At 39.8% G+C, this 27,895-nt stretch overlaps 2 protein-coding genes across 6 annotated transcripts in view; one reads left to right on the forward strand and one right to left on the reverse strand.

The window, feature by feature from the left end:
• The window catches only part of csrnp3 (cysteine-serine-rich nuclear protein 3), a 34,358-nt gene extending 17,697 nt beyond the window's left edge, over window positions 1–16,661 (forward strand). For 2 of the 5 annotated variants that reach the window (XM_015370414.1, XM_015370412.1), the window contains 4 exons: window positions 7,749–7,917; window positions 10,714–10,973; window positions 11,968–12,264; window positions 14,189–16,661. In XM_015370414.1, the coding sequence (XP_015225900.1) occupies window positions 7,755–7,917; window positions 10,714–10,973; window positions 11,968–12,264; window positions 14,189–15,316 (1,848 nt within the window). In that variant the 5' untranslated portion in view covers window positions 7,749–7,754 and the 3' untranslated portion in view covers window positions 15,317–16,661. Of the gene's footprint in view, window positions 1–4,691; window positions 5,080–7,614; window positions 7,664–7,748; window positions 7,918–10,713; window positions 10,974–11,967; window positions 12,265–14,188 lie in introns of those variants that run through there. The other 3 variants (XM_015370413.1, XM_015370415.1, XM_015370416.1) reach the window with 3 other exon arrangements.
• A 2,597-nt stretch (window positions 16,662–19,258) lies between these two features.
• galnt3 (polypeptide N-acetylgalactosaminyltransferase 3) lies at window positions 19,259–27,048 on the reverse strand. Its single transcript, XM_015370510.1, has 11 exons — window positions 26,840–27,048; window positions 25,341–25,880; window positions 24,748–24,920; window positions 23,171–23,320; window positions 22,792–23,026; window positions 22,599–22,716; window positions 22,265–22,465; window positions 21,480–21,611; window positions 21,137–21,238; window positions 20,896–21,048; window positions 19,259–20,793 (listed from the first exon to the last, which is right to left on the reverse strand). The coding sequence occupies exons 2-11, from the start codon at window positions 25,835–25,837 to the stop codon at window positions 20,680–20,682; spliced, it is 1,875 nt and encodes a 624-aa protein (XP_015225996.1). The 5' UTR covers window positions 25,838–25,880; window positions 26,840–27,048; the 3' UTR covers window positions 19,259–20,679.
• Window positions 27,049–27,895: the final 847 nt, after the last annotated feature.

The following is a 27,895-nucleotide window of genomic DNA, read 5'->3' on the forward strand; positions in this document are numbered from 1 at the left end:
CCATCCATCCATCCATCCATCCATCCATCCATCCATCCATCCATCCATCCATCCATCCATCCATCCATCCATCCATCTTCTTCCGCTTATCCGGGATCCGGTCAGGGAGGCCCAGATGTCCCTCTCCCCAGCCACTTCGGCCAGCTCCTCCGGGGGAATCCCAAGGCGCTCCCAGGCCAGCCGAGAAACAGTCCCTCCAGCATGTCCTGGGTCTTTGCCTGGGCCTCCTTCCGGTGGGATGTGCCTGGAACACCTCACCATGGAGACGTCCAGGAGGCATCCTAATCAGCTGCCCGAACCACCTAAACTGGCTCCTCTCGATGTGGAGGAGCAGCGGCTATACTCTGAGTCCCCTCTGGATGACTGAGCTCCTCACCCTATTTCTAAGGGAGAGCCCAGAGAAAACTCATTTCAGCCGCTTGTATCCGGGATCTCATTCTTTCGGTCATGACCCAAAGCTCATGACCATAGATAAGGGTAGGAACGTAGATCGATCGGTAAATCGAGAGCTTTGCTTTTTGGCTCAGCTCTCTCTTCACCACAACAAAACGGTACAGCGCACGCTTCACAGTAGATGCCGCACCAATCCGCCTATCGATATCCCACTCCATCTTCCCCTCATTCGTGAAAAAGACCCCAAGATAATTCCTCCACAAGGGGTAGTACATCCTCCCCAACCTGGAGAAGGCACTCTTTACCCTTTTCCGGTACCCTTTTCCGGCTCAAGACCATGGTCTCGGATTTGGAGGCACTGATTCTCATCATGGCCGCTTCACACTCGGCTGCGAACCGCTCGTGAAAGCCAGCAGAACCAGCAATCCTAAGGCCACCAAGACAGATCCCCTCAACACCTTGGCTGCGCCTAGAAATTCTGTCCATAAAAGTTATGAACAGAATCGGTGACAAAGGGCAACCTTGGCGGAGTTATTGCGGAGCCGGCAATGCTGACCAGGCTCTGACACCGGTCATACAGAGACCTAACAGCCCCTATTAAAGGGCCCGGTACTCCATACTCCCGGAGTACCCCCCACAGGACCCTCCGAGGGACACGGTGGAATACCGATTGACCCTCCTTTCCAGAACCCTGAAATAGACCTTACCAAGGAGGCTTAAGAGTGTGAATCCTCTGTAATTAGAACACACCCTGCGGTCCCCTTTTTTAAATAGAGGGACCACCACCCCGGTCTGCCAATCCAGGGGAACCGCCCGCTGATGTCCACGCAATGTTGCAGAGCCGCGTTAACTAACACAGCCCCACAAAATGAATGAAGTATATTTTTATAAAACACATAACAGTTATGTTGGTTTGTAGCGTCTATGTGATTTTGTGTGCAGAATCATACAGGGAACCAGTGAGTTTTAACTTTTATTTACAAAAGCATCACGAATATGGAAGTGGAGAACAGCAGTAAGTTAGTTGAACTTTCTGGTTGGTCTGAGGTGAGAAAGCAGACTGATCGGGGTGGAGTCAGTTGATGAGAACTAATGACTTACTGATTTCCTTACTTGAGAGATGAAGGGAATGTAGCATAGATCTGCGGGAGTTTGATTTAGCACACTTTGCAGACTGTATCATAGAGTTCCAGGAGAATGTGAGTGAGATCTGAGAGCCTTGGTACTTGCAACAGACATTGTGCCAGAAAGTGGGCAGGCAGGTGATGACAACTGGGAACTGCTACACACAGGTAAGACCTTTTCCATGAAGATCGGAGATGAACTGAAGTTCACTGGTTGTCTGGAACAATAAAAGAGTCTACATTAAAAAGATTCACAAGAGGACAAATTTAAAAAAAGATGGATGTTCCTGGTTTAGGTCTTAGGCTGGAATACTGTGAGGGGTAATCATCAGGTGAAGAGAGATGCCTCCTTATATACATTCTAGTCATCTTGATTGTGAAATGTTCTCAGGTGTGCAGCAACATGGGTCGGCCCAACCACCAGCAAAGATCCTCTCTGACAGGAAGCTCACCCACACAAGGAAAACAGGAAGACCCAAGAGACTAACATTGCGAGAAGCCCAAAAGTCCCAAAGAAGATCAGTATCCAAAAGAAAAGAACGAGTGATCAAAGATAGTTCCTCAGGTCCAAAAAAAAAAAACACTCAATCAACCAGATAATGAAAACCATTCCTTGATGAGGGGTCTTGAATGCATTCCTTGTTGAAGAGCGTCCAAAATAATTTGGACAGTGAAGGCTGAGTGAATGTGCTGAATTAGCAGATGTGTGACCATTGTGTGCATTTTCTACCCAAGGCAAAAGAGTACTCCACTAAGATGGTGCAATGAAAAAAAAAAGTCATTCACAATGGACTGAAAAACTGCAGGTGCATTTGTGAGTTCGAAAGGCATTTAAAATTACCTAGGGGTCTTGAAGACAGTCTTCCTTCCGTCTCTTTCTCCTATTCTGACCGGGTGGAATGCGTTTTGGAAATCAAACTTGGTTAAGAAATGTGAGCCATGAAATGATCCACAAGAGTAGGTGGATATTTATTTAAGGCCCCTGTAATCAATGCAAGGTCTTGATCCATCATTTTTCCCAACAGAGAAAAAATTTGCTCCAACAGGTGAGAAAGAGGCACAGTTAATTCCAGCAGCTAGCGACACATAAATATACTTCTCCACACACTATCTCAGCTCTGGACAGGTTATACAACCTAGTGGAGCGGAGAAGAGCTCCAGGAAGCATCTCAATAACACAGTCAAATGGTGGTGGTGATGCAGGAGAGGGAGAGCCTTAGACCAACTGAAAACTAGATGAAGGTGATGAACAGAACAGAACAGTTTTCTGTTCTTGAGAATTTAAGACTGGAGACACAGCCCACTGTAGCCAGTTTGACAGACAGTGGCTCTTCTATGACTCCTCTCTGATGCCTTTCCAGTTCAGGTGGGGATAATGAAGGGTTAGCCAAGGGTACCCTTAAACAATGGGAGATTGGTAGGGAAAAGAAATATTCTTCAATATGATTGCCTGACACCAGAAATTTTACTGGTTCCTTCTGTGCATAATTACATGCAGAGGACTTCCATCTAGAGCAGAGACATGAATTGGTTGAGGTAGGCATAAAACAGGAAGAAGAAATTGTTCAGTTAAATTGTTATCACAACACTTTGTTCACAACCAGAATCAATTAAGGCAAAAGAGTGAAATGGTTGATTCATTAGGAGAGAGCAGGGTAATGTTATGCTGTATGATCTGTTCTTAAAACTGTCCCCTGGTCCCTTCCTTATCAGTGGGCCCTCCCTTTTAGCTACTTTAGGCAGGAAGAAATGAGGCGAAGACTCTCACAGCAATACAGGCAGAGTCCAATTTACATCCGACATAGTCATTCCTTAGGTAACAACCGGGTGCAGCCAACCTGCATCAGCTCCTCTAGATCTGGCCTTGCAGTGTCAGAAGGTTGTGAACAATCTGGAAGATGAGATTGGGGAAGAGGTAAATTAGTCTATTGTTTTGCCTGAGTTCAACTAAAGGTAATACCATTTAAAGCTAAGCCCAAGAATTTAATCTCATAAAGATTTAAATGTAAGGGTCACAATTTTTTATATTTAACAAGTGTCCAAAGTAGTTTTTTGAACACTGGAAGAATATTTTGACTATACATTTGATCTGGCAAGGGACTTCTTAAAATAGCTGGAGAAAAGCAGCTAAAGTAGGCAAAGGGTGAAATGGGAGTTGCATTACAAACATTTCAAGAATATTTCAAAGGTTTGTGTCATGGTATACGCATATGTGTTTCATATTTATTGGGACCTTTGGAAGAAAAAGCATGATATTTCTAACATGACATCATAACCTGATGCAGTACTTCAGTATGAACCTTCATTCTGGAATATGCAGTATTAAATATTGGTATCTGCAGTCTTCCAATATAAATCAGGGTGTAATTGTTGCTAGAAATTGCCATGTGTCTTCGATGACTGTAATTCAGGGCTCCCTATAAGAGGAGAAAAATATCCAAGCTTAAATCCTTAAATCCAAAGAGGAAGTAACTGACCTTTTATGTTGACATATGATACAGCTGAGTGCAAGAATGGGATTGTGGCTCTTTGACTGCACTGACTAGGGGCCCCACTAACTCTGCAGAACTTCCTGGCATAGGAAGCATCAAGAGCACATGCACTCTGGTGCAGATCCTATTTCCTGTTGGTGAGGTGGTTTACCTTGACATATGCTTATCAATCTCCTAAAGCAACATAGTATCTTTGCATAAAATGTTTTTGCTTTGGAGGGCTGATTGCATTTGAGCAAATGCCACTTTTTAAATGTGGTGTTTAATTGGTTAAATTGATCCAGAAAGGAAACAAAAGAGGTGAGGGTCTCTTGAAGACCCTCATATCTTCCCCCCACCTTTTCACAGTGATGTTGCTTCTGGCATAAGATGTTTGTCTAATCATTTCCCCCCTCCCTCTTTTCCTCCTTCTGTTTCCAACTAAAGCCCCTTATCTGTGCATTTGAACCCTTTGCCCCATTTTCCCACACACCTCCCATCACTGGTTTCTTTAACATTTTGCCCCTCTACCCCACACCCCAATAACTCTCCCTGCTCTCTCCCCTCCTTGCCCTCCTCCCTCTCCATGTTAGTAAAAATATCTGCAGACAGTAGTGGCAGAAGAACGCCTGACTCTGCCTCCCTCTCTCTCAGACATCCCACCCATGTGATCTTACAGGCTGCCTCTGCTCCCTGCTCCACTCAGCTCCAGTCAGGCTTCTGCCTTTCAACCCGGCTGCAGCTAATGAGCCTTTGTGCGGCCAAAGATAGAAAGCAAAGGGAGAGCGCAACACAGTGACAGAAGAGGGAGTTTAAATGAGAAAGACTGTCGTCTCGCCACAATAAAGCATATGTTACCGACAACGCAGGCAGAGCTGGAAAATTACTCGTCTCCCTCAACCTCCTGCACATTCTGCTCTCCCTCTTTCTCATACCCGTGGAGATCAGGGGTCGCTGCAAGTCAGTGGGCTAAGACAAAATAAGAATCTCTCCATTCATCATGTTTCCTCTTCTCTGAGTGGCCACATTTGTGACTGGGTGGTTGTAACGCTGTGAGACGAGGTGAGGAGTCACACTTCCAGTGGATACAGGTCAGTTGTTCCTGTGAGGGATCACACACACAAATTCACACACACACACATAGAAGTGGTCACAGTAGGATTGATGTGTCATGACTTGCTCCAGATGCCTCAGGCTTGATGGCATCTCTCTGAATGAGCACTGTGAGCCTTTCTCTGTCAACTTTGTGAATGATGAAGAGGAGAAAAAATCAGGGTATTCATGATGAAAGTGTACTGCAGAGCTGCAAACACTGTTGATTAACTGTTGAGTTAATGTAGGACTAAATGTGTGTTCAAAGAGGGAAAGACAGGGAGGGGCATTTCCAAGCTGGCTTTATTTTTTATTTTTTTTGCTGCAGTATTTTCTCTGGGATTGGGAAGAGTTTGTGCTTGCCCAGCTATGATCAAGGCAGTTGAGACAAAGGAAGGGCTGTTGGAGAAGAGCAACAGTCCCTGTTTTTATTTAGTCATGATTAAAGAGGTTCACCCTGAATCACCCAGAGCTCTGTGGTTAACGATGTTATCCCCACTAAAGTTTTCATACTGACACAAGATAATCCAGATAAAACCAGAAGGGAATAGATATATAAACTGCTCTTTATTGTTAAGAGTCCCTCATGCAGGGTATGTAGCACAGGAAGGAGAGCCATATGGAGAAGCACTATTTGTGAGAGTGCATTAGAATCTCCATGGAAACCACTTTTGATTTCAAAGCTGAGCGCAGCATTAGCTGAGGGCTAAGCATGCAAACATGTTTCTAACAATGGTATCTTATTAAGACCCTGAGTAGGAAATGGGCTAATATTTGCACAGGTCATCTCTGTTTGAAATTACCACGCCTGCCTGCCAAGGCATGAAGTAGTGTGAGAAATCCATTTTCAATGTGATATCGAAAGCTTTTTTGTTAATCAGATTTTTTAGAATTATATAATGAACTCCTTGGTCTTTTATTAACCTCTCCTGTCTTTCTGATTCAGAAGTAAGAACATGTTTAGTTTCTTCCCTGTAAGCTGAAAATAAACTGCATCTAGTTCAGGATGGAGCTGTCTGCTCCTCATCCAAGTTTTTATAAATTCTTCATGAACAGAAACATGGTCAATGAGGTTATCCTGACATGTTTTTTTGCTTCACATTCCTCAGTTGCAGGTGAAGTTATTGTCTTTGGAGGTTCTCCAAATGCTGGCTGTGCCATGCCACAGCACTGAACATCATTGCCTCCAGGGAACAATGACCCTCTTGCTGGCAGAGCTAGTCCTTCCTCTCTTGGTTGCACCTCTCTCTCTCTCTCTCAGCCAGCATGTCTCGCAAGCCGAATTTGCATCTGTAATGACTTGATAGCAAAGCCCAGATGAAACAGCGAGGCTGTCTGTGAATGGAACTCCCCCACAAGCTGCTCTGGCAGATAGACATAGTGGGTACTGGCTGAAGATGCATGCCATCTCTACTGATTCCAGGTTCTGAGAGAGAGGGTGAGAGAAAATGCAGCCAGGGAGAAGCTGCCAGTCATTGCAATCCTCACTGTGTCTCTGCAGCACAGTTCTGTAATTTAAAATAGAATAAAATACTGTTAAAACAGGAAAAACAAATATTTAATATTGTATACATCGAAGAACTCATTTTTTTTTTTTTACCTTTTTCTTTAAAAGTATGTAAGGTATAAAGCAGAATTGAAAGTTATTTAGTATTTAATGCTTGTAGTACAAGAGTATGAGAAACACATCCAATGTGACAGTAATTAGTTTTAGTGTATTTGACTGATGAGCCTGCTGTTGTTTATTTGCCTAATTGCATCATCTGTCAGAGTAGTTAATGTACTTTTGGTTGACATTGACTTAGTCTGCTACAAAATGCTATGCATGACATGCCAATAAACATTTAAATGGATAAAAGAGTATTTTCCAGAATGTACATGAATAGATGTATTACTGGATATTCTTTTTTTAAATAGCGGTGGGACTGCTTTCGGCTTCCTATAATAGGAAACGTGCAAAAGCATGAGACATTATGAGTTTGTTATGGTTTTAAAGACTGTGGTTGATACATTCATGATTCATATGATATTTACATAAATGTGAAAAAAAAGGCATAAATGGCTGGTTGTTAAATTTGTCTTAGGCTTGCTACTGTATACAATTGTCTCAACTGTATGTATGTATGTTACATTTTCTTAATGTAAAAAGCACAGATTTTTATGCACATTCGCTTATGGATCCTGTGCAGCAGATTTCACATGAAACTGTTTAGAATGTTTAATCACCATCACACACACTTGAAAATCAACACAGGCAGCATTTATCTGAGAATGATATCTATCCTTGTCCACACTAATTCCAAACTATAAATCTGAAACTTAAATAAAATACTCATAATATCAAATGTTACTACTGACTATATCTAATATTGTGCTTGGAATTTAATTCTGATGGGTAGCATTGCAAGGCAAAATGACCCAGTCCCTCGTCTTTCCATGGACATGTCAATCACACAGTGGAATTAACTTCCTGTAAGGAAGATTTAGTTTGTAATTAGCAGCTTTTCTTTTTTCATATTCACCTTTGTGACTAGGTGATCAATGACCCGGGGATTGCAGGAATTTGGGACAACAGCAAACTGAGTATGTGTGCCTGGTTGGGGATTATCAAGACCCTAAACTGGATATTAAATAACACGCAGACCCCTTTGCTGTCTCTGGATTTCAGGTGCAGATGCAGCAGACCATGAGCGGAATACTGAAAAGAAAATTTGAGGAGGTGGAAGCCTCCTCCTCCCCCTGTTCCTCTGTACGGGAGTCTGATGATGAGGTCTCCTGCAGTGAGAGTGGGGATAGCAGTGACAGTGTTAACCCCTCCACCTCAGGCACTTTCAACCGTGAGTCTTCTTCTTTTAGATGTATGCACTGATTTCTGCTGTTTTACTAACAGCAAAGTGGCCATTTCATAAATTTAATTTTTTTTAATGAAATTCTCAGATCCAGGCTTAGTACCCCGGAGCAATTACATGATGCAGGTTAAACATAAAAATAAGTACATCCTCTGATAAGCTAACATCAGTGAATATCGAGCTGTGGCTGTGCTGTTTGGAGAAGAGGAGACCTGTGCTGGTGACAAAGAGGAAGCATTGCACAGGCAGCCTTGCTCATTAGGAGCTGCATACAGGCCCAACCAGAGGAACGAGCTGATCCTAAGCCGTGTGTGCTCATCTTTACACATACTATACAATAAATGCGTTCAAAAAATACCACAGGGATGCTTTCCACAAACATAATGGCTTTAATAAGATTGTGCTATTTTATGCCAGTTTAAAAAGGAATGTGTTTATATTTAAAAGGGAGAGCTACATATTGATTTAATGGTTTGATTTACTAAGAAAGATTCAGATCAGCGTTTTGGTAATGCTAAATAAAATGACATTAAACTCAAAACATTTTCAATGGTCAATATGTAAAAAAAAAAAATAGAGATAAACAACATTTTAATGCTTTGTTATAAAAAAAGAATAGTGAGAGAAATGGATCTTTTGGTGACAATGAATTAAATAATTAATTCAATCAAGTCCAAAAACCTAATATTGCACTGGTGGCTTGCAGCAAGAAGGTTCTGTATTCGATTCCCAGCATGTGTTCCCCGTGCATGCGTTGGTTCTCTCTCGGTACTCCGGCTTCCTCTCACAGTCCAAAAACATAACTGTTATGTTAACTGGCTTCTCTACATTCTCCTTAGGTGTGAGTGTGTGTATGTGCATGGTTGTATGTCTGTGGTCTATGGTGTGTTTACTGCGACAGAGTGGCAACCTCTCCACGGTGGCCCCATCACGATTCTGTTAAGGAATTAGCTTGAGGAATGTGCCACCTTGCAGCCTGTTTATTGTAATCTTTTCTATTTATATAAAGCTGTCCACGGTTCCAGTTCCGTAACATTTGACACACTAATGATGGACATAAAAGCTAAGGCTGTATTTAAGCAAAACACTTGCCATACATTCGTGTAGCTGTAGGTGTTTCAGATGAGTGAGGAAGAGGAATAAATGATCACGGCTGTGATGTATACCTGGCTCCAATAGGACTGAAATAAAGCTGAATGGTAACAGTAGTATTTTCAAGTGTCCTCCACTACACAAGGGAATGGACGTCAAACCTGATGCTGCAAAATCTGCTATGACAAAATTTAAGATGAACATTAAGATCAAGGCTGGTGCTGGCCCTTTTGGCATCCCTGGGCAGAAAGTCTGAGGTTCCTCCATCTATAAATGAACTTGTAAAGGAATCATCAATCTGTTAATATTTATTTACAAATTAACTTCTCAATGTAAATGTTTTAAAATCAGCTGCAAAAACAAGAGGAGAAATAAAATTATTTAACTAACTGTGCGCCAATAATAGTGCACAGTTAGTTTTACCTATTAGAGTGTGTTTTACCACACCAAAATAAGCAGACAAAAATTGTTAAAAAAGTTATATAAGTGTAACGATCTTGGTTCTGTTGTTTTTCTCTAAGTTTTCAGTTTCAAGTTTAGCCAGGTTTTTCCTTGTTTTCTAGCTTTATTTGAGTGTCTGGATTCATTTAAGTTGCTTAGGTTTTTCTGTCTGTCCTCTGTTGCCCCCTTGTGTTCTTTTCCCTTGGCTTCCTCATCAGCTCTAGCCACACCTGCTCCTTATCAGCTCATTAGTCCTACCTTTGTTCAGTCAGCCATAAATACACTCCCTCTGCAGTCCCTCTTTGCTGGTTCCTTGTCTTACCTTTTCTCACCCTGGCTCCTTGATGGTTTTCCCATGATGTCTACATCTCCATGGTTCTGGTTTGTGTTTGATTTTTAGGTCGGATTTTTTGATACCTGTTTTTGTTTAACATTTTTAAGTTGGATTTTTGGATTCCTGTTTTTGCTGCCTGATCTCTTATTAAACCTTTTAAGAACTCACCTCTGCCTGTCAGCCTCTGCATTTGGGTCCTCATAAAAACCTCCAAACAAATCGTGACAATAAGGCAGTACGGAAAATCATTTCTAATTAGTGACAGTGTCCATAGAGATTCATTTTGCTACTCTATTCATCCTATGGCAAAATAGAAATGTGATCCTCCAAATATACTTGCAATGTGAAAATGGGTTTCAATTGATAGAGATGAACTGATCACAAATGTTGAAAATGCTTGATATTTATGTTTTATGTTTTTTTTTTTTTTAGAAGCCCCCCATATTTCATATAGTTTCTCAAAAACACTAAATACTTCTAAAGAAGTTTGAACAGCACATAGGGCATACATTATGGAATGATTCCTTACATTAAATATGGTAAAAAAAAAAATATATGTATATATCAAAACGGCATACAATATTGCCTGTAAACAGAAGATCAAGTTTCATTTCTAATACTGACAGAGCGACGACATATTTGCATTTAAAGACAAAGTTAACAATTACTATTCAATATGCAGTAATAAGTATAAGTAAAGTATATATACTTTAATGAGTGTGTGTGTGTATGTATATATATATATATATATATATATATGCTGAGACAGTGAAAGAAAAAAGGTCAGTTAAAAGGTCCATTTAACTTTTGTGACGATAATAACTATTGTCCCAATTGTTCTGGACCATGCAATTTACTTACATTTTAGGTTGTTTTTTTTACTTTTTTTCCTAACTTCTCCTGTTCTGCCGTTTTAGCTGACTCAATCTTGAAGTGTGAGAAGCGCTTCCGAGCCAGGAGAGTGCATTTTGAGAATGTGACCGTGTACTACTTTGGCCGGCGGCAAGGTTTCACCAGTGTCCCTAGCCAGGGTGGCAGCACTTTGGGCATGTCCAACAGGCACAGCTGGGTCAGACAGTACTCCTTGGGAGAATTTGCCTTGGAGCAGGAGAGGATTCACAGAGATATGCTCAAAGACCACTTGAAGGAAGAAAAACTTAATTCAATCAAGCTAAAGGTAAAGGCTTTTCACTTGGTCAAATAGAAAAAAAAATATGTATGTAACTATACAACTTATTGCATGTCAAAGTCTTAGGTCTGAAGATTAAAAATACAATATGTTGCTGGGCTTAATTATGTGGTAACTGTCTTAACTTGAAGTATTTAGATTTTCTGAGAGAAAATAAAATATATTAAACATGATACCTGGCAGGTTTGCATTAAACCAAATACCTTACAGTTACACTGATTCTACATAAAATTGAAAGTTTCAGTTTAATTCAGCTGCTATTACTGCTCGGGAGTAAGAGGATAAGAGGGAGACAGGAACACTGACCCAGGAGAGAATTTCTAAGGGAAAGCAATTTGTCACTTCTCTTAATAAAAAGAGACACCTAAACACATGACCTAACTGGGAATATTTTCTATGATAGGGTACTAATAAAAAAGAGCAAACATAGCTAATGGTAGTAAATTCTTTGTAGGTGAATAGTTTCTTTTGAAACACATAGGGAAAGTGACTACACAGCAAGGGCTAGTCCAAGAAAAAACATACAGAATATCCCAGAAACCCCAGGAAAGACATATTTTCTGTTACAGAATTTAATGGCACAATGTTGCATAATATTGATGGAAGCAACACTTAGAATAATTAGACCAATACTTAGATTGTGACTCTGATAATCAAGATTAAAATCAAGATTTTAAGGTTAATACAGCTGCTTGAAGGCAGAACAACAGAACAAAGTAACTGTATAGAGGTGGTGAGTTAGAAAAATATTTTAAAGATATGAAGGCTAATAAAGAATTGTAAAAGTGCAGTGCTTAACGCCAGATTTTATTTTGACTGTTAAATTTCAGAATTCATAACTAAAATATATTTGGGTTCAAAGAAGTGTTGTTGAAGGCATTTGGCAGTATTTTATAGAAAATAATCCTCATAATAACCTGTCTGGCTTAGGTAATGAGCTTATCCTTAAAGTGCTTGGACGTGTTCCCATCTTGTTTTTCAGCTGACTAAGAATGGCACAGTGGAGTCTGAAGAGGCCAACACACTCACAGCAGAGGATATCTCAGATGACGACATAGATCTGGAGAACACAGAGGTAGACGAGTACTTCTTTTTGCAGCCTCTCACCACCAAGAAGCGCAGAGCACTCCTGCGCTCCTCAGGGGTGAAGAAGATTGATGTGGAGGAGAAGCATGAACTTAGAGCCATTCGCATGTCCAGGGAAGACTGCGGCTGTGACTGCAGGCTGTTCTGTGACCCAGAGACCTGTGCTTGCAGTATTGCAGGGATCAAGTGTCAGGTAAATCCTACATATATAAACTTTACTTAGAGTCCTTCAGCATTTGCTGATGGACTCTAACATGTAAAATCCTTAGTGGTTTTTTAATCATTTGTTGCAGTGGCATGCTTTCAAAGTGAAGAGAAGTTTAAACTTTTCATTTAAAGTTGTAGCGAAGTCATATTTAAATTTCAAATCATTCTGGCTTAAACATGTATATAAATGTACTCGTTATTAGACCATATTGTCCCAAAAGTTAGAAAATGTTTATTTTTTAGAAATATCCTTTCTTAAAACCTGTGGGGGGATTTATTGTTATTTTATGCAGGCCAGTTAGTTATACATCAGCTTGTACACCTAAATTCGGCCAATCATATATCAACGGTCATCTGTCAATCAAAGTTTTTCAGTCATAGCATCTTGATTTATACAATCCCGCCCCCTTGATAATCTTACAATCACATTCACTTCATTCACTAAAGTCGGGCACCACTCGGGAGAATTCGGAACTGTAACCCCAAAATATTTTTTTTGTGATAAAAGACTATCCACTTATAGTGCTGTTTCCATTCCTAGATATTTTTTGTTGACAATTTACTGCACATTTGTTAAAATCCTTAGAACTGTCTGTTTGGAACCCTCCTCATGTTTACTACATATGATTTAGAGTCAGTATGTTGGGTTCACTTCTATCCATCATCTAATCCCTGTTCGTCAGGAAAACCTGCAAACCGCATTAAGACTCTAGGCCTGGAATGGAACCTAGGACCTTCTTGCCTCAAGGCAACAGTGCTACAAAATGCCCCTGTAGTCTATTTGTTATTACAATGTCTGAGACAAAAACTGATGTCAGTAGCGCTACCCTGTGCAGCTTTTCTCTGCATATTCGCTCCTCCTACATGAAGTAGTTTGCTGAGGGACCATCATTACATTTCCAAACTGAAAGTTAATGTAGAATCATTTTATTAGACTAGAAAAATAAAAACCTCTCCTTTGGTCCAATTGTAATGCATTTTTCTGTTTTTAAGTATATAATGAAAACCATATGTGGGTGTAGGAAGCAGCCAGCACCTGTAATCAGACTGCTGGTGGTGACTCTATGAGGAGGATGACATGGCAGTTTCTGCTGAGCATGAATATCTAATTTCTGAGCAAAAATTACTTTAGGGGGTAAAAAAGGATGATAAAAAAAAAAAAAAAAAAAAAAAAACAGTGTAAGATCTGTGAACTTTGCATTCCCAGTCATGCCAAAAAAGAGGCATAAAGGGGAGTTGTTGAAGATCGGAGATGTTGTGTGCCTTTTTATCCCAAGGTGCTGGGAACCTAGTTATATTTTATTGGATTAGAAACCCTGTTTCAAATCTCTAGAAATGTTGGATTAAAATCTGATGGAATTTGCCAGATAACAGAAATGACTGCCAGATAAAAAATAAATAAAAAAAACTTGATTAGGTCTTTCAGTTGAATAATGATCCAAACTATCAGGTGGCTAAATGAACAGAGAAAAGACTGCATGAAGCCTGTATCGTTATTGCCAATAATAAAACATGTGGGGTGGATTTAAGAGGGGACCAAGTGCAGGATTCTGGATGAACTACAGAAAACATGCAAAGGAATGGCCAAAAGATTTCTCTCTGTTTGCTCAACCTTTTAAAATGTTTTAGGGAATAACCCTGTTCTATCCTGTCGACAAATCTGTAATTCTGTTAACAGCATCTGCTACTTAATGTAGCAGTTATGGATTAATTAACTTAAGAGTTAGGGTTAATTTTTTTCTTGTGAGTTTATGTTGCTGCAATAAAAGGCATATGAATATAGTTTCAATTTTTGTATTTTCAGTTGCTCAATGTTGTAAAGGGTGCAGTGCATTTTAAAAAAAAGTGCAGTGACCGATGTTCAAAACCACCAATAAATGAATTTTTTTTTTCTTTTCTTTTTTTTAAAGGTGGATCGAATGTCATTTCCTTGTGGCTGCACAAAAGAAGGCTGCAGCAATTCAGCTGGAAGAGTAGAGTTTAATCCTATCCGTGTTCGGACCCATTTCCTGCACACTATCATGAAGCTGGAGCTGGAGAAGAGTCGCGAACAGCCACAAACCTCCCAAAGCAATGGTTACAACATGGGGAACGGGAGCCTGTTCACACAGTCACAGAACAGGTTGGAGTACTCTTTGTCTGACGCCGTCCCACAGGCGGCTGCTATGCACTTCCATGGAGCAGATGAGATGGAAGAGCCTCTAGATGATGAAGACGAGGACGATGAAGATGAGGACGATGAAGAAGAGGAGGAGGAGGAGGAAAATGAAGATGAAGAGGATGAGGAGGACAGCAGCAGCGTGTGTAGTGGGTTATCTGACTCCAGCACAAAAAGCTTTGGCAACAGCAACTCAGAGGATGAGGAGGACACTACAGGGAAGTCTGAGATTCACGATCATGACATGACGCCCCCAGCGGTTTCTCATACTGAATTGGTGCCAATGTCCTCAGTTATGTGTTACACTGATAGCTCTCTGGGTCATGATAACCATATAAATGGAAAGCCTTACCTAATGAACTCCTCTCCCCCTGACTACTATCAGCTGGAAAGCTCCAGTGCCCACACGAATGTCCAAACCAGCCGGCACAGTAAGTCTTACAGGGAGGTGCTCACATTCCCAGATCCAGTCAGCGAAACAAATGGCAATTTGGCCCAGGGACCGTTCAACATAAGCTCTGTTGAGTTCACGAGCTACTCTAATCATACAGAGAAGCAGTACACAACCAGTGTCCACCATCATTTGAATGGGTCTCATCCTGATGCCTCTTTGCCCTTTTACCCTACCAACCGAAACAATGAGGTGATGTCCAAGGCCTCCTTTGTGGGGCAGCATGAAAACCACAACCAAACAGAGTTTGAAAACTACCTTAATAACAACACTCAGGAGTCCTGCAGCAGTAACAGTGTCACATGTATGGTGGCTGAGCAATCTCAGCAGAAACCATGTGCTAATGGACACACTGACACAACCTTACTATCAAAAAATGCTAAGAGCCTCCCTTTACCAGATCATTGCTCTGAGGTCACAGCCAATTAAAAAGATGTGCTTTCAATTATTACATCCTTACTTAAACCTTATTATGCTGTTCTTCAAGGAATAGTCATTATGGCCTCTTTTTCTTTTTGAAAACTAGTTTCAAGGTAATTTACAGAATAATACCAGGTTTTTTCATCTGTTATTCTAAAGCCATAAGCTTGTAATGGACACAAATTTTTGGTACCATTGACACATGTATTTAATTCATCATAGAGTTCATACTCAACTCCAAAAACAAGAGATAATACATAAGAAAAGAAAAAGAAACTAATGTCATGCTGTGCAACGCAGCTTGTATTTGCAGAGCGTAAATTCTAGTTTCAAGCGGTAATTGTACAGTAGATCGAACTTTTACGCTGCTGTTTGTGCAGAAAGAATCTCTCTGTTTAATTAATGTGACTGAATTATAAGTGTATCCTTATATATTGTATATGTTTTCGTAGAAATATGCATGCTGTTTTGGAACTTTAAATAACTGCCTCTGTTTTTAAAAAAGTTTCATTTATAATGTACAGTCATCTTCTTTTTATGATTTGAAAATCGTAACGATTCAGAATTAGTTTTTTTAAATCAAGCAACCAGTCGTGTCATTTTGAAGATCTTTGCACTTACAGTCTACTTTGGGTTCAATGGCACGTACATGGATGTGAACCATTTTTCATTTTTTAAACATTAAAATATTTCTTAAACTATTTCCATTTAGAGCAGACTTGTTGTTTTAGAGGGTTCGTTAGATTTTCTGATGTATTTTCAAAATAGTCAAAGCTTTTTTTTTATTTCAGACAGGAACATGTTAGTTAAGAGGCATTTATGCTTTTCAAACATTTCCCTTTAGTTACTGGCATGTAAATCAGTTTGGCATTTAAATTGCATAAGTAATCTGGAAAGCACCCAAAACATAGTGAAAAAGTAATAGTATGACCTATGAAATGCCTGACTTAGGCATCAGTGTATAACAATGACTACTCAAGACGAAAGTTATTTGACAGTCTGTAGCTTAAATATGAAATTAGTGAGTCATCGTGAGGAATGAACATTTTTGTCAAAATCTGTAATTCCAAACAAAAATGCGACAGCAATCAGGTTTAATGTTGGAATATCTACTCCTGTTCTGACCAACATCATTACTCTCATGCTTCTTGACGACTCTATTCCCATTCTTCAATCAACAGAATAGAAATTGTTCAAATCTCTCTTTTCCCCACATAATCAAAAAGGATTTTACCTGTAAGCGGGAAAATCCATTACAGTTGTATCGGGTGAAAAAAAAATTTTTTTTCCCTTAAAGGAATAGTACACCCAAAACATGATTAGCCTTCATTTTCTACTCACCCCCATGCTGAACAACACTCTGGAGTACTTTTTTGATATCTCAAATACATCTGGAGATCTGGGAGGCTTCTTGCTGTCTGCTGACATTCAAATAATGGAGGTCTATGGTGCCCAAGACAGAAAGGTCCATAAAAGTCCACAAAAAACGTGTCAATATTCCTCCATACTGCTCGTCCAATGTATTCCAAGTGTCCTGAGTTGGTAGCATCCAGAATTTACTCGAAACGAAGTCATTTAGAATGTTTTTAGAGCATAAACAGTAGTGTATAGGATTTCCTGAAAGCGCGCGCCTGCGCGTTCACGACGCTACGGAAGCCGGCAGACCAAACCAGATGAAAGTGCGCATTCAGCGTCTGCTCTGCCGATAATGCAAGCGTAGAAGAAGAAATGTACTGTTTACCTGTGCAAAGAAAGAAACAACGAAAGAAAAATGTCTGAGGACTTCAGTGTTGAGGAAGAGCATGAGTTCTTTGCCGAGCTGAATGCGCACTTTCATCTGGTTTGGTCTGCCGCGGTTTCCGTAGAGTTGTGAACTTGCAGGCGCGTGCTTTCAGGAAATCCTATACACTACTGTTTATGCTCTAAAAACATTCTAAATGACTTTGTTTCGAGTAAATTCTGGATGCTACCCACTCAGGACACTTGGAATACATTGGACGAGCAGTATGGAGGAATATTGACACGTTTTTTGTGGACTTTTATGGACCTTTCTGCCTCGGGCACCATAGACCTCCATTATTTGAATGTCAGCAGACAGTAAGAAGCCTTCCAGATCTCCAGATGCATTTGAGATATCAAAAAAGTACTCCAGGGTGTTGTTCAGCATGGGGGTGAGTAGAAAATGAAGGCTAATCATGTTTTGGGTGTACTATTCCTTTAAGGCCACTACATTTCACAACAGTCACCCCAAGACATTAGAATAATAGAACACCATGAAATAGGAAATAATCTTCCCTGATAAACACTTGGCACACCCAGTTGCTTCAATGGTCTGGCTGTTGACTAACTGCAGCACCTACAGGTCAAGTAAGGGTATTAACTTTGTCCATCTTTCAAGTTTGTGCTTGTTTCCTTAGTTCAAGGATTAAGAAGAGACTCCTCTGTTTCCAACATGAAGACTGGGTGAGGACTAGTCTATTCACCTCACCTGTTAGGATTTCTTATATAGATAATCTTTAAAGAAAGTCCACATTCCACATTAGCTCATTTATGTATTTGTTTTAAGTGCCAAAGGAGAGGCTACCTGACTTTTCCTAAGCTTGGGAATGTGATATTTATCCCATTTAGTTAGGACTGCTATACCCATCCATTCATCCTCTTCCGCTTATTCAGGGGTGGGTAGCAGCTTCAGTAGGGAGGCCCAGACATCCCTCTCCCCAGCCACTTGGGCCGGCTCCTCCGAGGGAATCCCAAGGCGCTCCCAGGCCAGTCCCATCCAGCATGTCCTGGGTCTCCTCCTGGGCCTTCTCCCGGTGGGACGTGCCTGGAACACCTCACCAGGGAGACGTCCAGGAGGCATCCTAATCAGATGCCTAAACCACTTCAACTGGCGATGTGGAGGAGCAGCGGCTCTATTCTGAGTCCCCCCCGGATGACTGAGCTCCTCACCCTACCTCTAAGGGAGAGCCTGGACACACTACAGAGAAAACTCATTTCAGCCACTTGTACCCGGGATCCCGTTCTTTCGGTCATGACCCAAAGCTCATGACCATAGATGAGGGTAGGAACGTAGATCGACCGGTAAATCGAGAGTTTATCTTTTTGGCTCAGCTCTCTCTTCACCACAACAGACCGGTACAGAGCACGATTCACAGCAGATGCCGCACCAATCCGCCTATCGAAATCCCGCTCCATCTTCTCCTCCCAAACCCGGAGAAGGCACTCTACCCTTTTCAAGCTCAAGACCATGGTCCCGGATTTGAGCCAGAGAAGGGTAGAGTGCTATACCATGAGCTAAAATTAAGAGGCTTTTTGCTGTTGATCCAAAATGTATATTTGACTGCAGGAAAAATAAGCATAAATAACTGTTTAAATAAAATGTAAGAAAGTGGAATAGAATACCCTTTCTTACATTTATTCTTGGCTTAGAGATCATGTGCCATTGAAAAATCAACATAACAAAATTAGCTGTTCAGTGATAAAAATGCTATTCAAAGTATCAAAGTATTTTCAGACAGGACTGATCTTATGAGTAGCACAAAAAGAATTTCTGAATCCCCTAATCCATGAAGAACCCAGATTTAAAACTCTAAAGTGTGCAATTAGTGCGATTTATAAAGATAAGCAGAAAATGAAATTGATGTACTCAACATTCAGTAAAAATATTTTATAGAAAGGTTTCATTAAGATCTTTATACATTACTATATTATTACAGGAATGTGCTTCACCCTGAAGCTTGCATATACATTCAACTTTACTTTAATCACAGTCAGAGATAAATCAGTACCATTTTTGTGCATTTGTTCGTTATCTGCTGGCACCATGCTACTTTCATTTAGCAGCATCAGTTGCATTAACTCAAGCCTCTAACACATAGAAATTGTGCCAAAGTGTACAGTGTAGAAAGGCTCCTTGCAGAGTGGTTGGACCATTTTGGGAATCGTGTTTTCAATTTTAGTATTTATTCTTAATGAAATATTGGAATGTGTATTTATTGTGGTTTACTAAAGTCTATTGAGTAACTTGATATGTTAAAACCGTCTTTCGTTTCATGCAACTTAATGTGAATTGTAAAGCTTCATGTGCCTGGTGTATTTTAGTCTCTTTCATATTTGGTTAAATGCATAGGATTTGCACAAGACTTGTACAAGTTGTTTTTTTTCCCCAAGTTATGTTTCCAAATGTAGATAAAGCCTACATGGCTTTCAGTTGTTGCATCCAATTATGTTTTTGAATAAATTTTATAAAATGTGTGAAGTTATGAGACATTTCCACAGGGCATCAACTCTACTGTTGGAACTTGCCATTTGTAGGCCCAAAGGCGCCCTCTATCGGCCATGGAGGGGACATTGGTTTAAACCAACAAAATTAATGAAGCTCAGACAAAAAACATCTCAACACTGTAGCTTTGAACACAAAAATTAATCCTTTTTATAAAGCTAAATTAATGATATCCTTAACTCAATATTTAAAGCCTCATCATAGTTTCTGCATCAGAAATGTATGTGTTAACTTGTGCAAAGATGCACTTAAAGAGAAAGTTTGAGGCATTGAGTAATTAGGAAAATAGTTCATTATGTTAAACTGAGAGCTGCCCTTCATAAACACCACAGTATAAAACCTCAAATAAAAGACACAATTAAGTGATTTTGAAAATAAATCTTAATGAATATAAACTGCTCTTTTTTACAAGGCAGGACATCTGTTTGCAGTTACTGTCAGTTTTGTTTTTTTATGTATAAACTCTTGCACTCAAACTGGCAAAAAGCTGTTCTTATACAGTTAATTCACATTATAAAAAAATAGGTCCTAAAAAAGTTAAATTGCTTTACCTTAAATATAGCAACCTCAGATGTTTTTCCCAACAAAAATGACCCAACCTTTACCAATTTCATAAGAGAAAAAATACTGAAAAAAAAAAAAAAAAAATTAGAGATCCAAAGAACTTGGCATTCTTAAAGAGGCATTTGTAAATATGGTCCATCTCTTTGCCAACATCTTTATAAAACCACTTTGACTGTCTTGTTTGTAATGCATGCTCTTGTAAATTCATATTACCATCCTGCTGAATTACTTGCTGGCTTTAAATCCCAAACTATTCCTGTGATTTAGTTTTAAGGACATTTTAAACAAAAAGGCACATGTATAATTTTTGGGTTTCTTGTATGCATTCTTGTAACAGTGGCACACGATGGATTCTTCCAAAGCCAAAACTTTATAGCAGCACCAATAGCAGCACAACTTAATCCTTTTATAAAAAAAATAAATTAAAATTCAATGTGGTTTTTAATCTAAAAAAGGCTGCATAAATTATATCCTTATATGCTTTATGCATACAAAGCAGACATTTGCAAAGCAGTGGTTTGAACACTCAGACAATGGACCAGTGCTGATATCTGTCTGAGGGACTGCATGGAGCCAAATATGGATCCTCGTGACGAGCACTCAGACACATGTTCAATCCTGGCAAGTAGAGCAACTGATTCTAAAAAGAAAAGAAAAAAAAAGACGATAATATTATTTTGTTTCAATGAATAACCAGTAAATCTGAAATCAAACTAAGAGAAAGAAAAATGGGCAAACTCACTTCCTTTAGCTCCCATTTTTGTTGGGCTCCTACGAATGTATTCCTCCCTTTGTACTGGCAGTCTTCCAGCTTCACAGCAATCCCTGCCCCATGCAAACACAGTTCCTTCTGAATATTGTGTCTAATCTCGTGACGTGTGGAGTACTCGAAGTACTGGGGAAAGCAGAAAGCGTTAGAGGATAAAAAAAATGCGGTTCAATTTAATCAAATTTGACAGGAGATGGGGCATTTTCTCACTGACCTGGTTTCCACCTAGTCCATGACATGGGTACATAATCAGCGGTTTCCCTCCCTCGTTGTTCTCTCCAGCATCCAGACATGTGCCTCTGCCCACATTCTTTACCTACAGAACAAGAAGAGAAAAAAAGCATAGGAAAAGTGGGAGTAAGCAAGAGGAAACAAAATGAAAAACTAACATCCAGCACAAGCTGTTCAAACAACTTTAGTCTCAGATGTGCTTTTAGTGGTGTTAAATTGAAACTGTGTTGTACCCTATTGAGATCCCACGAAAAAAACGTGCTGTGGCTAGACGGAGCTGTGGGCTTTGAAAAGTGGAAGGTTAGTAGTAGAGAATGAAATCTTACCGAGCCAAAGCGGAGTGGGTTCAGATCAGGCATGAAGACTTCTGGATAAATGTTGTTCAGAAACCAGGAGAAACTTTTGCACTGCAACTTTTCCCTCAGATCCAACCGTTTGGAAATATTTCCATATTGTTTCTGTTACAAAATGCAAAGCAAAAAGGATGATGAGACAGCAAAATAATTAGATCAACTTTTAAAGAAAACTACTAGCATGTAATCTTTTTTTCTTTTTAAAACACAGTTCCAGTTGGTTCAGTACACCCAGATTAAAGAACCAAAGTAGTCATGAAATGAAATAGTTTTCTTTTATTAACAAGAATTAGAAAAGCATCAATGTTACTGATAATATCAGTTTTCTGTCACAGTCCACACCATTATGCTCTGGTTCAACATCACCAACACAAGTTGGAACCAAAGCACTAACCAGGGAAAAAGAAACTCAAGAGTTCATAGATGTTCTTATCAACATTGGTTGATAAGATAATCTATGCATATTTTCATGTATATGTTTCTACATATATATTGTCTTTATTCAAAAACTACACTTCTAAGTCTTTCTCCTAAGAAATGCATAATCAGAACTAATGCTTTTCCAAGCATTTCAGGGACAGGAGCTGGGATTTGCTCTGGCTTGTCTAGAGGAGGAGATAATAAGTGGGCTTGAAAACACTCATACACAGCCATAAGTGGTGGAAACAAGAGACAAAGCCTCAGGAGTAATTTGCTACTCGTTTAAGATAAGTACATTTAATTGACATATTTTCAGAAGCAGCAAAACCAGCACTTACGTCCTTTGCCATTTGTGCAGCTTGCTGGTTGCGACGGTAAAATATCTCCTTGTACTCATCCATCCAGACCTCTGCCAGTCGTACCTGGTTCCGAGCAATCACCTGTGTGCCCTTAGGGAACGTGTGTGGACTTTTGGTCCGGAAAACATGACCGACAATAGAACAAGGGATAATCTCCAGCTGTCCACCACACTGCCACACCTGTAAGTTAATGGTAGCCAGCAGAAACAGGCGCTGAGTTAGACACACCTATGACGCCTTTTGAAAACTGGAAAAACTACAAGGCTAATTAAAAAGAACTGCTGCTGTAAAAGGAAACTATGTGACGTCTTACCCTGAATGACATCTCAATGTTTTCAGCACCCCAGATTTCCATTTCTTCATCATAGCTTCCAATGTGGTAAAAATATTCCTTAGAGATTGAAAAGAGTCCACCAGCAAATGTGGGAGTCCTAAAACATACAAGGATGTTATTACAGGAGGTAAAATATTGACACAGAAGTCACATCCTCTATTGATTGACTTACTTGATGGGATACGTTTCATCTTTTCTTCTCTGCTTCTCATGGTCTGGTAGAGTCTCCCAGCCAAAAGAGAGACCCCAGTCAAAGTTGCCCCGATTGTGGTTTTGCCCATATGGGGAAGGTTTAATGAACTCAAACGTGTTTAGATCAATAGTTGTTATATCAGGACTCACTACGGCGGTGTAATTCTCAGCAATCCTTGCCAGCAGAGGCTCCAGCCATCCATGAAAACATTCACCTGTTAGCACATTTACAAACACAAAACACCACATCATAACTCCATTATTGTTTATCACCACACAACAAAAATTTATCAAACACAATATGGGTGTGTTAAGGGTGTGTGTAAAATTGTGTTTGTATGACGTCTGTGGTGACTAACAATGTGCGTCGAGAAAGGTGAGCGTGTCGCCGGTGGCCACAGAGGCACCCAGCAAGCGAGCGGTTATGAGTCCTTTCCTTTCTCGCTGTCGGACCACTCTAACGATGCTCAGCTGCTTCAAATATTCATCCAGCTCGTCCTTCAATACATCTGAAAGGATAAGACAGGACAGTACTTGGAATACCTGCTGAAAAAGGGAAATGCTTCTATCGGGTCCAAAATAAAGGAAATAGAATGATCTGGGCAATGGGCTGGTGTTCCAATTGGTTTATTTTTAGGTTATATGCAATTTAAAAGAAATCTGATCTTTTATAAAAAGTTGCTACTGCAGGAAGAAGACTCAAAGTATCCATTCTCATTATAAGCTAGAGGTTTCATAATTAAATCTAACAATATGCAGAGGGTGTAAAAGGTAAACAGCAGTAGCCTTTCATAGTTCTTGGTTATTTTTTCCACATTGGTATTTTTTATTTCTGCAATTTTCTTCTGACATCACATTAATTATTACCTGCATTTTGAGCAGTTTATCAAATAGGTAAAGTAGAGAATTTAGCCAAAGATTGCTGCAAAATAGTACACGTTTTACCCAAGAAAGGTAAACCTTGATAGTTAAAGTCGCAGCCACCAAATCCAAAGTTTTAATATTTTGAGCCAAAACACTCTGTTTTTGTAAAAAGGAGTGCAGGTCATCCCTGCTGCAACCGAACTCTACAATGCGTCACTACAACTGCAATAATGAGCAATTACTATTTGATACCCTCTGCAATTACCTGTTTCTCTATATTTGACACACAGTGCAATAACTATATATATAAAAAATATAAATATCCATCTATATAAATATCCATGTTATCACCCTGTGCAATAATGCTACTATAAAAAAAAAAACAGTCATATGTGGACGCACTGTATATACTGTATATATCCAATGTGCCTTTTTCGTCATCACATTCTTCTTCTTTGACTATTTGAGTTGATGTTACGAGTATATTTCTCCACTGCGAGATCAATAAAGTCAATCAAATATCAGCAGTAAGGTAAGGATCTACACAGACACTGCTGATTTTGGTTAATTATGTTTATCCATATATTAAAGGGGCAAACATGGCAGCAAGGCAAAGCAGCATGTTACAAATGCTTCAAAGGTTTTTAAAGAGAAATCAGAACCAGCTATAACTGGTATTGAAACAGCACCCTTATACATAAACTGAAAAGATAAAATAAGCCATGAATCTCTAAACGGTAAGTCTAATAATAAGACACCATCTGAGAGTCCCTCATATATTGGATATAAACACCGGCAGAGGTTAATTTTGTCCCGCATTCATCAAAAGCCTTCCCAGGTTTTTACTTACTTGATATATCTAAACTATATTATTGTGTCTTTTGAAGTTAGCCGCAGCTAATTCTACCCTGAAAAGTATCCACTAACCGCCTCTCAACATTTTTTAGCCACGTCACAAACCACAGATCAGGTTTGCAGCCCCTCTTAGAGCTGCCCACCCAGCATGCTGCCTGTAATTGAACCCAAAACCAGTGCTGAGTGGTCTTTACGAGGGTCCCATTTCATTTTTTACCATCCACGCTGGCGTCGTCCACCAGGATGATCTCCTTGAGGAGAATTGCAGGGGAAGTGTGGAGGACGCTGTAAACCGTCCTCAGCAGAGTGCTCCAAGCCTCGTTGTGAAACACAATAATCACGCTGGTGGTGGGCAAGGGGGGGCACCGCTTGAACTTTTGCTCAATGCATCTGCATGAGGTAAAAAAAAAAAGAAGAAAAGACATGACTACTTTGAATGGTTTGTAAAAGGCTTAAGTGTGGTTATTACATCTGCAGGGTGTCCCCTGTGGGGAATCCCTTTCAACTTTGGCAATGCAACATTTGAAATATTTGGCAAACTGGAATGGGAAAGATGTTGCTCGCTATTTCAAGTACATGCACCCTATTTAGTAATTTAGACAATTTACATTTTTGCCTGAGTTTTGTAGCGACTACAAACATCAGCTTTTATCTGATTTTATCCACAAAGATAACAGGACATGCTGAAAAAATACCAGGGGGTTTCTACCTGACATTTTCCTTAGAAGCAAAATGTGTATGTAAGTCATTGGTTAGTTGTGTATCATTACAGTATTTACATAGAAAAGGTTTAGAGAGATGTCCACATACTCTGGCGGTCTTGTGTCAGCTCCCAGGTCTCGACTCAGAGAGATGCGATCGCTGGCGTAAACATTGAAGCAGTGCTTCTCATCACCCCTGTCCTTCTCCTTCTGCTCTTCAGGACTGAGTGAATCTGTATGGAAAGGTTTACCAGCGGCTCCAGGAGAAAGGGGATTCTGAGGTGGCCTCTCCAGAGCCGGTCTGAGCTCAGCAGCAGTGTAGTGACCTGGCAGGCAGGAGGCAGCCCCTGGTTTATCCCGTTGTCGTACTGGGGCTTTGATCTGGTTCTTTGGCATTGCATGCTTAAAGTTATTGACAGCCCCTATAACCATTCCCAGCATGCTGTCACGCTTCACTGCCATGTCCTTTAGCCAGGGATCATCCTCTTGGCTTTGAGTCCCAACTTCCCATTGTATAAAGAACAGAAATGTGACAAACACTAGGGTCACTATAACCAGTTTTAGTGGGTGAAGTGGTCTTCGGAGTACTCTTCGGAAAAAGGTCATTCTTTTTTTTCTTGGCTGCGGCTGGTTGTGGACAAAGATCAAGCTGTAATGAAGACACATATTTACACATAAAAAAATACCATAAAAAGTAACTTTGGCTGTTAAAAACACAGATTTATTCATATGTTTGTAAATATAATGTTTCACAGTAGATGTCAGAATAGTGCACCTTTAATGCGTATTGGTCTTTAACTTGATTATGAAATACAATTTCCTAATAATGCTTATATTCAAAAGTAGTGTGCAGATATAATTAAAAGTTACATTTTAACCCAAATCTGCCTGCATGGACTTTAATAACTTTGGGTGGAAACCTGGAAGGACTCTGGACAACTTGATTGCACACTTAAGTAATTTGGCAATTTGATTCAGGTGTGTTGGACAAAAAAAAAAATTAAAAAAGCATCTTAAAGTTGTAGGTCATCAGCCTTAGAGGAGTATTGCCCATCCCTGTGCATCGACAAAGGCTCACATACCTGAAGGCTTAGAGAAAGTTGACAGTGTAAAAGAACTAAAAGCAAGCTGAACTCCTTCATCCACTCCTTGGTAATGAAATAAACCATTTACTGAACTTGTGGTTGACATTGAAAATGTTTACCTACTACATTAGAGTTTAAGTTTATTAAGTTTTATAAACTATATTTTAAGATTTCACTAATACTTCCTGTTTTATTTAAAAAAATCAGCCACCCTCAGCTATTAGTAAAATAGGTATTTTTTTCATTGAGTAAAAAAAAAAGTGATGATTATAAACAGAATGTACCCATTCTCTTTTAGTTTAGAAATTGATTATGATCTATTTTCTAAAATTTCTACAAGGAATGGGCCAACTGGGGAAAATAGGTTTGTCTAAACAAAAAAAGTTTAACTTTTGAAAACTCTCCAGCTTCTTTCCAGCTCAAAGCAACCTAGAATGATTCAAATTGATTTTTCTTAAATATAAATATATACCAGTAGAAAGGAATCAGGATTATGCATTTCTTTGAACTAAACAAGCCGTACCTTAAGTCGCTGAATTGAAGTTTACGCTTGGCAATCCATAAACGAAAAACATCCAGGGATCTAACATCCTGCTGAAAACCTATTTGCTGCTTTAATTCCACAAAAAAATTTACTTTTGAAAAACATTAAAAAAAAAAAAGTATTCCCTCTGACTTCGACGAACTTCCGTCTGGTTGGTTCCAGGTGCGCTTCTCTCAGGTAGAAGGGGGTGGCGCGCATGCGCAAAGCAAACCCCTGCATGTCATAATCCATATCTGGAACTCAACAGGAAAACTATCACAATAAAAGTATGCATCTCTTTTGTTTCCCGAAATGAATCGTAGATTTAAATCGTATCACGTAAATCCAAATTAAATCAAATACCTTTTTCAATCACAGCTGCAATGAGAAGCGTCATTAAGAGGATTTGTTCATCTGGTGTTTCACCGGGAGAGTTGCTGGGTTACAAATAACGCAGGAATGCCACATACTCCACCGCGTCCAATCACGCTCCGGGGAAGCCCCAGTATTACTGACAGATCTTAAAACTTCATGAACACTTAAAAACTATTCAATTAGAAATCTGCGGATCCGAAATTATCCGTGGTTAGAAACAGTCATCCAGCGCGTGCTTTTTGTTTCAGATTCAAGTGATGAAAGTTGAAACTCACCGCCGCTCTCCGTAGCTGCTATTTCTAAAATATTCCAAGGAGGAAATTTCCTCTTACAGAAAAAAAGAAGAATTGCGCTTTGCTTATTTAAGAGCAGGTTTCAGTCCCGTTAAATCTCCCTTGATGCCCGGTAGTCTGTCTCTGAGTGACTCCCTCTGTGGGGACTGTGTCCCCCCATCGCTTCCCAGCAGCAGCAGGAAGCCTCTATATTATGTCCAATATAATGCTGGCTGTGTGCTGGAGGGTCATGCTGGTCACGTCATTAGCAGCCGCGTGTTCATCCTCAATTAAGAGAGTTCAGAAAATAAGCAAGATACTGCAATAAAAACTTTTTTTTGACAAAAAGACAATTCCTTTTATTTTCTCTTATAAGACAACAAAAAGGGCTTAGGTTTGCATAGGGACA

The sequence above is a fragment of the Cyprinodon variegatus genome, unplaced genomic scaffold, assembly GCF_000732505.1.
Source record: "Cyprinodon variegatus isolate N-32 unplaced genomic scaffold, C_variegatus-1.0 Scaffold46, whole genome shotgun sequence".
In the NCBI taxonomy this organism is placed as follows: Eukaryota; Metazoa; Chordata; class Actinopteri; order Cyprinodontiformes; family Cyprinodontidae; genus Cyprinodon; species Cyprinodon variegatus.